Source organism: Pan paniscus, chromosome 7, assembly GCF_029289425.2.
Source record: "Pan paniscus chromosome 7, NHGRI_mPanPan1-v2.0_pri, whole genome shotgun sequence".
In the NCBI taxonomy this organism is placed as follows: Eukaryota; Metazoa; Chordata; class Mammalia; order Primates; family Hominidae; genus Pan; species Pan paniscus.
Genome location: NC_073256.2, coordinates 148168353 through 148183528, shown reverse-complemented (window position 1 = coordinate 148183528; position 15176 = coordinate 148168353). Strand labels below are relative to the sequence as shown.

At 44.7% G+C, this 15176-nt stretch overlaps 1 protein-coding gene across 4 annotated transcripts in view; it reads left to right on the top strand.

The window, feature by feature from the left end:
- ADCY8 (adenylate cyclase 8) overlaps nt 1-15176 on the top strand; it is a 261872-nt gene that overhangs the window by 229218 nt on the left and 17478 nt on the right. For all 4 annotated transcript variants that reach the window (XM_055116960.2, XM_034966610.3, XM_008955471.4 and 1 more), the window contains one exon: nt 12320-12466. In XM_055116960.2, coding sequence (XP_054972935.1) covers nt 12320-12466 — 147 coding nt within the window. The remainder of the gene's footprint in view (nt 1-12319; nt 12467-15176) is intronic.

Genomic DNA, 15176 nt, shown 5'->3' with positions numbered 1-15176 from the left:
CGCCTATAATCCCAGCACTTTGGGAGGCTCAGGCGGGTGGACCACGAGGTCAGGAGTTGAAGACCAGCCTGGCCAAGATGGTGAAGCCCCGTCTCTACTAAAAATTACAAAAATTAGCCGAGCGTGGGGGCAGGCGCCTGTAATCCCAGCTACCTGGGAGGCTGAGGCAGGAGTATCGTTTGAACCTGGGGGGCAGAGGTTGCAGTGAGTTGAGATTGTGCCACTGCACTCCAGCCTGGGCGACAGACTGAGAATCCATCTCAAAAAAAAAAAAAGGTCAAGATGGTAAATTGTATGTTATATGCATTTTACCACAATTAAAAATAATAAAATATATGCATGTATATATACATAAATGTATGTATGCATATATATGTGATACATGTGTGTATATTTATATATCAATATCTATACACATATATGCACATATACATACATATGTGTGTATATATCTTCTTAGCCCATTGCCTAGCATGTAGCAAATGCTCATTAATGTTCTTTTTACTTAAAACTGTTTTTTCTTATTACATTATGAAGGCAGTCTAGAAGTCTGAAATCAAGGTGCTGGGAGTCTCATGCCCTCTCCATAGGGTCTAGGGGAGAATCTCTCCTTGGCTTTTCCAGCTTCTGTTAGGCCCAGGAGTTTCTTGGCTGTGGCCACTTGGCTCTAATTTCTCTCTCCATTTTCACACAGCCCTTCTTAAAAGGACAAGTGTACTCTCCTTTTAAGATCACCAGTCATAGATTTAGGGCTCACCCTAATTGAGTATGACCTCATCTTAATTACACCTGCAAAGACCCTATTTCCAAATAGTATCATGTTGGACATGACTGTTGAGGGGAGCATGAGTGTTGGTGGCAGGAGGCACTAGGCACTATTCGGACCACTAGAAGGAGGAAGGGTTGTATGGTGAGTGCTGTGAAGGGAAACCCTAGACAGAGCCTAATGGTCAAGCTCCATGGGCGATGGTCATTTCCACATACAATGGGAGCTTTTGGAAGTTTTAAGTGTAACCTAGTCAATTGGCTACTGATAGAGAGTGGATAGGAGGATCATGCAACAAAAAGCCAGGCAGGAGACTCTAAAAGGGCCCAGGCAAGACCCTGGTGATGAGGCCTAGGATGGTGGCAGTGGAGATGGAGAGAAGAAGATGAATTACAGACACCTTTAGGATATAGAATCAATAGTTCTTGATAATGGAGCAGATGTGGGAGGTGAGAAATGACAAAATCAAATGATTTGGTTCCCCCTCTAACCTTCAAGGGAAAGTAACTCAAGAGGGAACTGAAGGTGTCTTTGAAAGCCCAAAGTGGCATTATTATGTGAATGGGTTTGGTCTTACTCTGTGAGACTCCCAAGGGAAGGTCTAGAACCATGGACTGGCCCACAGGGGACATCTTTGGGTTTCGTGTTAGGAGGAGCCTTACGAGGACAGAGCCATCAGGCCATCTCATCCTCCTAACACAGTGAGATCCACAAAGCAGGGACTACATCACCCTTGGTCACCACTGTGCCTGGCTGTGGCCCCTGCTCTTAAAATGCCTGTGGATGAACTGGAGTAGTGGGCTCCCTTGCTGAGGCATTTAACTTGGGAAAGCTAACCCCTTGCTGAGGATGCTACAAAGGCAATATGGATTGTCTGAGAGGCAGGGATAATACCGCTCTTCCAGGACTAGATTTTCAGACTGAGCTAAACAGGAAATGAAAAACCCTTAGGACAAGGATTACGAACTCTAAGACCCTGAGACAAATCTGACCAATGAGCCAGTTGGCTTGGACAGTGGGTTAGTTGATTGGTTTATAGTTAATTTATGAATGGCTCTTCAGTTTACCCATCTGTACCCTGCCATTTATGTTACCTGTAGCGCCCCTAAAAGCATTGGGGTTTGTGATCCTTGCCTTAGGACCATAGAGGGCAGAGCTAGGAGAGAATGATGAGGTCCATTTTTCATCTAAGCCACTGAAGAAAAACTAGTGGAAGAAAAGCCAAGGGAATGAGTAATCAGCCACTGGAATAATCAGATCTTGATGTACTCAGGTCTTTGAGAGTCTCTTGGGTGCGGAGACTCCACCCTCCTCAACAGATGGAGTTCCCTGAAACTGGGCTCAGGCCTGGTTTCCTCAAGGCTCCCTAAGGTCAGTGTCTTTGTTGCAAGAGCTTCTTGATGAAGCCATGGAAGCAGAGAGAATATCAGTGTGTATCAACCATGACCACCAGATGGAGACGATAAAACCCCACATGTAAAATCCAAAGAGAAATGAGAAAAAAAAACAGCTTTTTAATCAAGACACCGAAACAGTGAGGCACATAGGACCAGTGGAGAAGAGCAAAGACATACTGGTTTCATCCTGAAAGGAAGGAAACCAACCAGAGATGCATGCTGAGACTCCAGGTCATCAGCTGTCATTCAGGCCAAAGCAAAATAAAGGACTGCTTCAGCATTAATCGCATGTATAAGACATCTTGTCAGGATTATTTGAGATTTTATAAATATTTAAACAGTTCACACTGGACTAGGATTGAACACCAATCATGGTTACATTGCCTAGAGAATTTTCACATTAGGATAAAACATCATTTACTGAACACCTACTCCATGCCAGATACTGAAATAGGCAATTGAGAAAATTATCTTTCATTCTATTTACAACCTTGAGAGTTCCATCAGCCTCATAGTATTGATGAGGAAACTGGGGCCCTGAAAGGTGCAGGGTATGCCCTACCTTCTTTATGCAAAGCCACAAGGGGAGTCCAGTCCCTCAGATTGCTTTCTTCTGTGCCCCTCTCCCCCTTACAATGCTGCTACCCATACCACCTCTGGAGTATGGCAAGACTAGTGTGTGTGTGTGTGTGTGTGTGTGTGTGTGTGTGTGTGTGTGTGTAGAAAAAGAGAGAAAGAGTCATACAATATGTGAAAGGGTGACAGGGAAGGGGCAGGACTGTAGTGGCCGGCAAGAACTCCCAGTTTCATTCTCTGTTACCGTAAGAGGCAAAGGCATTTTTAGTTTCTCCTCTTGCTACAGATCTGAACTGTGATACAAATTTCTGAACATCTGACTGGGGACATCTGTGAGTTTCACGGAGCCACAATAGCACCCAAAGCACCACCTTTTCCTGTTATGCCAGGTATCTCCCAGATGTATCCCTGAGGTGGCAGTGCCTTCATGGCTGATCTTCAGCTGACATAGAAGAGTTGTGTGATGCACAAAGCCTCCAACTGACTTGTTTGCATCAATGTGGGCCTCACACTTTAGAAAATAATTCCACAGACCGCACTCAAAGAGGAACCGAATGTACAGCCTCCAGCTGGCAAAGCCAGATAACTTCTTAGTTGTAACTTTTGTGTATGTCCCTGGCCACAGCAGCCAGGGGTATGCTGAGAGCCATCAGTGCCGTCATTGCTGCAAGCTCAGACTCTCTTTTCTCTCCCTCCTTGGATTCTAACCCCTTTTGAGGTGTTCCAAATAAGGCCATGTGACCTAGTGGGAAAATCCCAACGTATTAAGCCAGAAGGACATGTATTCAAATCCCAGCTCTTCCACTTACTAGCGTGTGATTTGGAGCAAGTTAGTTAAGTTTTCTGAGCCTCAGTTTCTTCAACTGTAATATGATTCTAATTCTTACCCTCCTAGGACCCAGATGTTAATCAGTCAAGGAGGTGGAGGAAAAGAATTCCAGACAGACAGGCCCAAATGGCCAAAGGCATAAAAATGAGATACTATAGGATATTTGCTGAGAAGGACTGGGGGGACTACAAGCACCCAAATATTTTAAGGGAAAGAACAGGCCAGAGCAAAGGTATCGTAAGTACAAAGAGACAAGTCTTGAAGAGCATTGAAGTAGCTTGGATCTGATTCAATGTGCAATAGGAGGTAGGAACTATTATCCCCATTTTCTAGATGAAGAAACTGAGGCTCAGGGAAGGAAAGAAATTTACCCATGGTCACAAAGCTAGTGAGTAGTGACCTCAAATCCAAACCCAGGTATGCGTAACACCAAAGCCAGTGTTCTTTCCCCTCCACCTCACTGTAAGTACATGCAGAGAAGGGAAACTGTGACAAAGGATGACTCAAACCATCCAAACACAGGCGGTGGACAGGGCCTCATACCCAGAAGCATTCTGTCCAAGGCAGTGTTACCCACACCAACATTCTGGCAGCTTCTGCTATTCTGCTGTGCTTTTGGCTTAGAATAGCACTCACTTCCTCCAGTCAGGAACATTCTTGCAGATAAAGCCAGCTGGAGGTCCAGGCCTGAGTATCTCATCAATGTCAAGCAGGCTAGCTCTGAGTCCCGGGAAACCCACTGGCTCATCATGGCTTTATGAGGAGTTGTTGAAAAGACACTAGCAAGGGCAGCTGTCCCAGGTGCTGGAGAGTCCACACAGCATAAATCCCATCTCTGTCACTAACTAGCTGTGTGACCTACGCCAGGTTACCCAACTCTTTGGAGTCCATTTCCTCATCTGATTAATAGGGGAAATAATACTGACCTTGCTGAATTGGGGTCAGAGCTAAATCGGATAACAACACATTAAGTCCCCAATGCAGCCCGGTGCAAGGCAGCTTCATTATAGAAAGGCCGTGTGCAGGTGCATTCAAAACCCCAGTGCTGTGGGTTTAGTTCTGGTTCCTCCTTTCACTACCTTTATGACCAATGGCAAATGATAATAACCCTTTCTGGACCTCGTTTTCCTCATGCCCCTTGTTGTGCTACAAAGGGATCATAACCATACTCTGCATCTTCATCTGATTCATTACATTTACATGTGTTATCAAGCCTAAAGCACTTACATGGTGCTTGACATATTTTAAATGCACACTGGTTGTTGGCTATTGTTTTTTATATATGTGAGTCATTGCTATTTTTTCTACTCCTTCCCAGTCACAGCCCCATCCCCTATCCCTTCATTCAACCATTCCTTCCTCAAGTATTTATTGAGGGCCAACCATGTGCCAGGTGCTATTCTAAATACCGGGGTTAAAACAGTGAAAAAACAACAAAGGCCTTGATGCTCTGAAACATGTGTTTTTGTGGGAAGACAAGACAGTGAAGCAAATAAATATAGAACATAGTGTCAGAGAATGATGAATTTGATGAGGATAGAAGTAGCTGAATAATGGAATAAAGTGTTGAAAGGGTATTTACAATGGTATCTTAGTCTGTTTGTGCTGTTATAACCAAATACTTGATACTGGCCAATTTTTAAAGAACAGAAATGTCTTTCCTCCCAGGTCTTGAGAATGGAAAGTCCAAGATCAAAGTGCCAGCAGGTTTCATGTCTGGTGTGGGCCCTTGTTTCTGCTTCCACGATGGCACTTTAAACTCTGTGTCCCCACATGGTGTAAGAGCCGGAAAGAAGAAATCCACTCCCTCATACCCTTTAACAAGGGCCTTAATGCTATTCATGAGAGCTCCACCTTTATCACTTAGTCACCTCCTAAAGCCCTCACCTCTTAATACTATCCCACTGGCAGTGAAGTTTCAACATATGAATTTGGGGGACACATTCAGAAAAGAGCAAGGGTCATGGAAGCTCTCTCTAAGGAGGTGACATTTGATCAGAGACCTGAATGACATGAAAGGATGCTAATAAGGTTTGCAAGTCTCAGACATAGTTTCTCCCATGCTGAGAGGTGGCTTAACTTGGTATAAGCAACACAGGACTTGGAGTTGCTTGAGCAGGTGAAGGACCGGACTATAGTTCCCCAGGCAGAGAGGACGTCAGTCCTCATACTGACATATGCAGGTGTGCGACGGAGCGCATGCACATGTTCAAAATCCTCTACTAAGTCCACACCTTCGACCAACCAGAGGAAGATCACAATAAACCAATAATAGCTTTTCTATATTCATCAATTCCTCCCCAGTTTACAAAGTGTTTTTATATTTTTGAAGCCCAAAATAGCAAGAAACAGATGGCACACTCAAGGCTGTTCACTGGAGTGAGTTGAGTGAAGGGACTGTCTCGGAAAGTGTATGTAGGTTGTCCAGAGCTCCTCCGTGTACCCCTCAAAATCCCTTCACCTCTTCTCTCTGCTCTTCCTGAGGGGTCACGGGTAAGAGGGCTCATCTACATGGGTTACATCTGTGACCTGCTTGGCCCTCAGGCACCCAGGTGAGGGATCATCAATGGCTGGCCCTGGGTAAGAGATGAGGGGAAGTGAGGAATGTGAGGTCAAGATATTTATTCCCTTGCGATTGCCTGAGGCTGGCTATGTCACTTCACAGAAATTAGTATCTCCTCCCAAGGCCACTGCTGTGCTGCCTCCAATGTCAAACGAGCTCACTCCTTTTGGGCTCTTCTCATCCCTTTGAGCCTAGAGGGATGACTGCTCTCCCACCACTAGCCTTGGGTTTCTGGGAGATTTCTTAGGGTTTCCCAACTTCCTGCCCTCATCTTTCTAATTAAGCCCTTTATCAGTTAACCCTTCCTGAATCATCTTGATCTGAATGTGTGCCCTCTTTTCTGCTGGGTCTCTAATTGAAGCAATAGGGATAAGGAGGAGATGAATATTCCACTGTGCTCAGCAATTGTGGGAAGCTGTGATGGCTCCCAGGCTGAAAGGGACAAGGAGAAAAAGCAGTTACTGGAACCAGTGTGAGCAGCCACTGCCAGTCATGGCACAGAGGAGCAGGCAGACAACTGGAGTGGAGCATCTCAGGGCCACCAAGGGCAAAAGCAGAGCAAGAGCTGGCACTGTCATCAACTGCTGAGGGACCTGTGATCAGAGGAGTCACCTCACTTGCCCAGAGTCATGTGCCCACAGCTGTGGGGGTCAAGCGCTCCTCTCTTCCCACGTTCCTGCCTTCACCAGCTGAGGAGGAAATCCCTCTAACACCGTCCACCCTATGGGGAAATGCCGAGGAGGGAGTCTCTCCCTCTCTTATGGTGCTTTACCCCATCAGACTGGGGAAAGACAGGGTCACTGGACCTTGAGACAATTGTGGAGCCCGGGTGCTAAAGACCCACAAAGACCTCAATCTGTCTTGTATCCTCATGGACCTGTTTGTGCCCAAGGTGAACCCACCTTCTCCTCACATATGGCAAGCCACATAACACAGGTTTCCCTTTCTGCCCCACAAGAAGGTAAAGACCCACCATTCTCCAGGCTCCCTGCCAGCCACTGAATAGACAAATTAGCTCAGTCCCACTCTGTCTCACAGGAAGGAGCTAAAGGTTCCCATTTATGCCTCAGATCCAAGACACATTGTCCAATCCATCCTTATCTGAGAGTCTGTGTTGGGGGGTTGGTCTTCAACTGACTGTCAGGCCCCTGTAGCCACTCCCTCCATCAGTTAGCCTCTTATGGAAAGGAGGGGTGAGTCCCAGCCCACCCTATTCCCACTTCTCCAACCTCCAGTAGGATACCACGGAATCAAGATCTGAACTCAGGTCATATTTCTTCAAGCTCTTTCTTACCCCTCCACTGTGAAACGACCACCCAATCAGATGGACAAACCTAAACCAGTTTCCAATTTCCATGTCACTTATTCCTGCTTGTCATTATTATTATTACTGCTGTTGTTGTTGCTATAATTATAGTTATTATTAGCAGTACAAATTCCAGCTCTACGTCATAACAACTATGGGGCTTGGGTAAAGTATTTAATCTCTGTATCCCCCAGTTTCCCCATAGATGAAATAAGGGTCTTACTTGTATCTGTCTCATGGGGACATGGTAAACATTAAATGAGATGATGTATGTGCAATCTTTTGCATTGTGCTTGGCACATAGTAAGTGCTCAAAAAAGTAGCTGATATTATCACATTTTTATTTAAGCAATCAGAATATTTCAAATGATGGAAAGACTGAGAAATAAAACTAAGGAAAAGGGCATGAGGCTGGGGACAGTAGCTCATGCCTATAATCCCAGCACTTTGGGAGGCCTAGGTGGGTAGATCGCTGGAGGCCAGGAGTTCAAGACCAGCCTGGCCAACGTGGTGAAACCCCATCTCTACTAAAAATACAAAAATTAGTCCGGTATGATGGCAGGCGCCTGTAACCCCAGCTACTCAGGGGGTTGAGACATGAGAATCACTTGAACCCAGGAGGTGGAGGTTGCAGTGAGCATAGATCCTGCCACTGCACTCCAGCCTGGGCAATAGAGTGAGACTCTGTCTCAAAAAACAAAAACAAAAGAGTGTGAGAGGAGCTGGCATTCATTAGAATATTCAGGGAGACAAACAATCGTTAAGACACCCCTGGCTGCCTGCCATTTTATACCATGGAGGCATTTACATCACAGGGCATAAACCAAAGTGGGAAGGGATCTGGACTGCATAATTACACAATGAATTTTAGAGGGTAGGATCTTCTCTTTTTTCCCTATTTCTAAGCAGAAAATAAAAATATAGGCATAATGGACTGAATTATATCTCCCGAAAATTTATATGTTGAAGTCCTAACCCCAAGGATCTCAAAATGTAACTGTATTTAGAGACAGCATCTTTAAAGAGGTAATTAAGTTAAACTGAGGTCATTAGGGGGACCTAACCCAACATGACTGGTGCCCTAATAGAAAGAGGAGACTAGAACCTAAGGGAAGACCAAGTGAAGACACAGGGAAGACAGCATCTGCAACCATGGGGAAAGCCCTCTGACAACACCAACCTGCCAACACCTTGAACTTAGACTTCCAGCCTCTCCAATTGTGAGAAAACTAACATCTGTTGTTTAAGCCACAGAGTCTATGGTCCTTTATTACAACAGCCCTAGCAAATGAATACTATAGGTAATACAGTAAACAGAGACTTTCCCACCAAACCACAGCCATTAGGAGGATGCACATTTACTTAAGCAGGATCTCTGACTCCTGCTGCACAGTCAGGCTCCTTCGTGGCATCACCATATTGTTCAAAGCCAAGGAAAACAGAAATCCACCTTTGAAAGCCATTTACCTTTGCTCTGCTCCCTGACTGCTATCTGCACTCTTTCCACCCTGCCCAGCCCTACCTAACCAGTCATCAGCTGCCTGTGCTCTTTTGGATAAGGACTAAAGAAGGCATCAGTTTAGATTAATCCACGCTTAAAGTTCAAGAGAAATTGATGATGAATCAGTGACACCATCTTTCTCTGACCTAGGGCATGCATGTGGAGGAGGCACACTCACATGTGTAGTGCAGGGAAAGGCCTTGGGAGTCCTCTGATCCTCTCTTCCACTACTAGTGTGTGATCCAAAACAATGACTTAACTCCTCTCTGTCTCATTTCCTGTATCAGTAAAGTGGGAATAATTATCATATGACTTCATAGAATTATTGCAAGGATTAAATCATTGAATTCATATGAAAGCAATTTGTAAGTTTTCATGTTTCCTACGAAGGTCAGGAAGTCATTAATCAACCAACAGTTTTGAGTATTTACCTTGGACCAGACTGTCTAGGGTGTGCATTATATAGGGGCATCTAAAAACTACTAATCGCATGATACATAATTGGAGTGCAATAAGATGAATGGCATGTGGTTTTTGCCCTCATGGAATCCACACTTAAAGGAAGAAATGGATGTTAAGACAGTAATGCAGGTGGCAAGGGCTATACTGTAGAGTTTTTGAGGTCACTGCAAAGCACCAAGTGCAGCCTCTAAACCCCCTCTGTGACTTGTGGAAGTCGTGGTCTCTAAATGGTTAGCGGAGGCAGAAAACAAGAGCTAGCCTGGTAAAGGAAGCTAACTGCAGGGAAGGAAGAACATTTCCCACCCAGGGACAGACGGTAGGAATAAAAGCATTTAAGTGTGAAATAGAACAGGGTTTGTGTCTTTGTTTGGGCTCTTCCAGAAGCAAACCTTGAGACAAGGATTTGAATGCAAGTAATTTACTCAGCGGTGGTCCCAGTAAACACAAGTAGCTTGGAAAATGAGAAGGAAGGCAACCGATAAATGATGCATCATCCGATTAGTTACCTCTGTGGGCGACTGGAGCTTAATCCGGCTGGGAAATTCAGGGAAATGGTGTGAGAGCATGCCTCAAAGTTATCAGGCCCAAGGGGCGAGGGAGCCGGGACTCTCCAGCAGTTCCCACTGGCATTGGTCAAGTGCTGCTTCTGAGGGGTGTTAATTTCCTGGCACCTCCCAAGGCTGCGTGTCACATGGGCAGAGTGCCCTCTAGTGGCCAGATAAAAACACCATCTAGCGGAGAAGAAACCCAAGGGTTGACACTTGAACACTGGGTGAGAGGATGCAGGCAGAGCACCTACAGCATCAGACACCACATGCACACAGAAGTACAAATGCTTCCGTGTTCTGGAGCACATATCCAACTGGGGAGTTGCAGACAATAAAGCTGAAGAGATAGGTGGAGGCAGGGGCATGCAAATATGTCATGCTTCAGTGTGTGAGCTTTATCCTGAGGGCAATGGTGAGCCATTGGAGGGATTTAAGATAGAGAGAGGCATGGTCAATAGTGTATCTTTAATAGATCACTCTGGCTGCTGTGTGAAGGATGCCTTTGAATGGAACAAGACTGGAGTCAGGAAACCCAGTAGAAGGCTCTCATTTTAGTGATCAAGAAGGAAAATGGGAAGAGCCCGATGTTTAAAAACACACACACAGTGGTAGGAGCAAACATGTTTAGAAGACAAAAACAAGCCCAGCAGAACTTGATGATTTATTGAAGATGGATACAATGGGGAAGGAGTCAGGATGACTCTAAGGGTCTCTCATTTTGATGATTTGGCAATGCTGGTGCCACCAAGTGAATTAGAGAGCAATGCAGTAGACACAGGCTTAGTTGGAGAGAAGATGCACTCAGTTTATGGAATTTGTGATTGGAGGAGGATGAGGGCAACCAAGCATGAGACATGGTAGCTTGAAGCCCAAGAAGGATAACTAACCTTGACACAGGAATTTAGAAACCGTCAGCACATGGCTATTGAAACGAGATGGACCAGGTAAGTGTGTAAAGTTGAACCATTCAGTGGGCCAAGGACAGAACCATAGCAATCACCAACATTTAAGGTGTAAGAGAAGCAAAAAAAAAAAAAAAAAAAAGCATTCTCAAAGGGGCCAGGCATGAGAAAAGCAAAGGACATCACTAAAGCATAAAAAGTCAAGAGAATCAAGATCTTGGGGTGATCAATAAAAACACCAATCTGCAGGTGTCCAGCAGGATATAAACTTACATGTGTACATTGATTTTTCCACTTTGACTGGCAGGCTAGACTGTTCTTAGTTCATTTCATTCCAGTCTGAGATGCCAGTGGGCATTAAGAGCGTGGGAATAGGCAGTGAAGGTAACTAGTTTGAGAAGTTTGGAAACAAGGAGGAAGAGAACCTAGTTGATAGCCACAAGTGTCTGCAGGATCCAGGGCACTTTGTTCTTTTTCTTAGAAGAGACTCTTAGAAGATGAGGAGGAGCAGGGAGAGGAGGCTAGGAGAAAGAAATGAGAAAGAAAAGGATCATTGAAAAAGTAAATTGCTGAAGAAGTTATAAAATGATCAGGTAGAAGTATTGACCTTCAGCAAGAGAAGGAAAGACAGACACATCATCATCTGGAGTTGAAGTGAAAGAGAAGAAAATGAATAACAGGCAAGTCTATGAGGATTGGAACAGAGGTAAGTCACCACCAAGAGCCACCACCATGTTCTCAATGAAGTAGAAAGGTAAGATCATCCACTGAGAGAAATAGAGTAGAGGGTTAAGTGGAGATCTGAAGGATTGGACTAGCCATTGAGGAGAAAAGAAAAGGAAGCTGACCAAGAATGAATGACCTGGCAGTCAGAACTCAGGCCCCAGCTGAGGCTGGAGACCATGAATTTTCAGTCATCACATTCCATATGGTGATGATGCTGTGACTGTGGTGCAATGGACTGAATATTCATGATCCTCCAGAATTCCTATGTTGAAACCCTAACTCACAAGGTGATGGTATTAGGAGGTGGGAAATTTGGGAGGTGATTAGATCATGAAGGTAAAACCCCTATTGGATGGGATTAGTGCCCTCATTTTAAAAGACCCCAAAGATTTGCCTTGCTTCTTCCACCACTTGAGGACACAGTGAGAAATCAACATCTCTGAACCAGAAAGTGAGTCCTCACCAGACATCATATCTGCCAGTACCTTGATCTTGGACTTCTTAGCCTCCAGAACTGTGAGAAATAAATTTCTGTTGTTTATAAGCCACTCAGTCTAAGGTATTTTGTTATAGCAGCCCACGTGGACTAAAACACACTGTTGACATAACGATATCCAAGCCTCATTTTCTGTCTTTCTGTGGGTGCCTGTGCACGTGTGTACACACACGTGTGCACAGGAAGCATCACTGCAGAACCGACCTCTGATGACCATTTCTGGCGCCCTCTGTGTCTCTCTGTCCAGGAGCTGTATTCTCAATCCTATGATGCTGTTGGGGTGATGTTTGCCTCCATCCCAGGATTTGCGGACTTTTACTCTCAGACTGAAATGAATAACCAGGGAGTGGAATGCCTGCGCTTGCTCAATGAGATCATTGCTGACTTCGATGAGGTAAATCTAAGCCTGAGACATTTACAATCACAAATGGGCATCGTTGTCAAAGCGTTGTGTTATTCATTGTAGGAATTACTTATATTTTTTTGCACTTACGGAATTCCAGCCTGCATTACAAACACAAACATGTATTATCTGATTTAATTATCACAATTATCACCTGAGTTAAATGCTATTATTTCCCTATTTGGGGGATCAGGAATATAAGGCTCAGGGAGGCTAAGTAACATAACCCAGTGTCACACAGCTGGCAGATGGCAAAGGCAGGACTTGACTAGAGGCCTCTATGAGGCCAATATTACTCGAGCACTGACACCACAGAGGCTGGACACTGAAGCAGGCATTGCTCCATCTTCTCAAAGTGTCAAAGATAAAACAGTCCATTTGCATTTCGTCAGAGAACTAATTGCAAGTACAAACATACTACAGATAGCGGTTTCTTCCTCCAGGCTCCATGAGTCTAGTGAACACATTCTGTGAGGGGAAATACTCATGCTGCACTTCAGTTCCATTCATAAACTTGACACAAGTGGGCCTTCTACTCCCCCATTCCCCATCTTGAAGGACACCAGTGTCCATCCAGTTACTTAAGCCTGAGCTGGGAAGCAAATGATTCACTGAGAAAATGCTACGGAATAAGCCAAATCCCTGCCTAACCTGAGGGAACTCAGGCACATAAATGGTACAACTGTCTCACACTGAGGCAGGGGGCCAGGCTTTTGGATACCCGTATTGGTCAGTCATTATTGGTCATGGGCTGCCCTGGTAGGGGTACCTAGCCTCCCAGGCATTTCCAGCAAGGGAGTTCTCATGAGGCCAAGCAAATTCTCCAAAAGGAGGTGCAGTAATGCATTGTCAGCAGCCAGCAGTCATGGCATTTTGGAGGATGGCCCCACAAAGGGACTTGGGGTGGGAAAAAAGAACAACTACTACATCACTCTAAACAGCATCCTGTCCCTCCATCCCTACATTCAATCCAGCTACTGAGTCCAGTGAAGTCCTTCTTTCCATTGTATATATTTATGGTGCAAAATGTGATGTTTTGATATATGTGTACATCGTGGAATGATTAAATTAAGCTAATTAACAAATCCATCACCTCACGTCTTACAACGTTTTTGTGCCAAAAATATTTAAGATCTACTCTCTTGGCAATTTTCAAGTATGCAATACATTATTATTCACTATAGTCACTATGCTGTGCAATAGATCTCCAGAAAGTACTCCTCTTGTCTAACTAAAACTTTATACCCTCTAACTAATATCTCCCTGTTCCCACCCCACCCCCCAGGTTCTGATAACCACCATTCCACTCCTTGCTTCTGAGTTTGACGTTTTTCGATTCCACGTATAAGTGATATCATATGTGCTTGTTTTTCTGTGCCTGGGGTATTTCATTTAGCATTATATCCTCCAGTCCCATCCATGTTGTTGCAAATGACAGGTCTTCCTTCTTTTTGTGGCTGAATAGTATTCCACGGTGTGTGTGTATATGTGTATGTGTGTGGTGTGTGCATGTGTGTGTGCATGCGTGTGTGTGTGTATCCATTCATTTCTCAATGGACGTTTAGGCTAATTCTGTATTTTGCCTGTTGTGAACATGCTGAGACGAACATGGGTGTGCAGACATCTCATCAACTTTCTTAATAGCTCTCACACCTGCCTTTTTCTCACCATCAATGCTGCTTTTACCTTGATTCAGACCATATTATTTCTCTCCTAGACAACTGCAGTCATGTCCTATCTGCTCTCCCTGCCTGCATCTCACCATTAGCAATCACCAAAGGCAGGAGAATTTTGTCACATCCCTTTGAAGCCTAAACCCTTCAGTGGCTCCCCTTCATCAACTCTAGTAGGTCTTGCACTCACTGTCCCTGCCTCCTCTCAGCCTTACCTCTCACTGCAGGCCACCTGGCCAGCACCACCTAACTACTTACAAGCCAACAAGCCCACCTGGCTCTCACACACTGCACTTTCTGCCTGGAGGCCATGCCATCCTCGCCCTTACCCCATCCTCTCTCCCTCGACTCCATGACCAGCTGAAAAGCTAACATTCATTTAACAGTCAATTCAAACGCTACTTCTACTGTTGAAGGCTTTTTTCTAACCCCCATCTCTATCCAGGTAAATGTTGTCACTCCTTTTTTAATGAAAAACTCATACTCTGAAAAACCTCCTATCATAGAGGCTGAAACCCTTCAGTACCACCCTGTTTACCACCCACTAGCCACTTAGTTCTAGGGTAGAAACCCATGTTACTAATCTCTATAGGTTTTTACAAGTGTTGCCAGAAATGCAAAGCATTTTCAATATATATCATTTAATAGTTATTTATCTCTCATACAAACCCTTAGGCTAGGAATTATTAGCCTTCATTTTAAAAATGAGCAAAGCTGAGACTAGAAACACCAAAAATGACCAGAGTCACATACCACTAAGTGGCAAAGCCAAGATTTGAACCCCAGTCTCCCATACTGCTTTGATTTGTAATCATTTGTGTTGCACTGTTTCTCACTTACGTGGCATTTCATGGTAATGATTTTGAAGTCATAAGCTCAAACATGGTCATCGTAGTTGCCCTGGGATGGGTGTGGGGGGTCAAGATGGATAAGACGTGATCACTTCTTGCCTCCCAAGGCTTCACCATCCAGTGGGAGGCAGGGTGACTATGAGTTGCCCTTACACAAGAAGTCACTGGTAAGTGTAC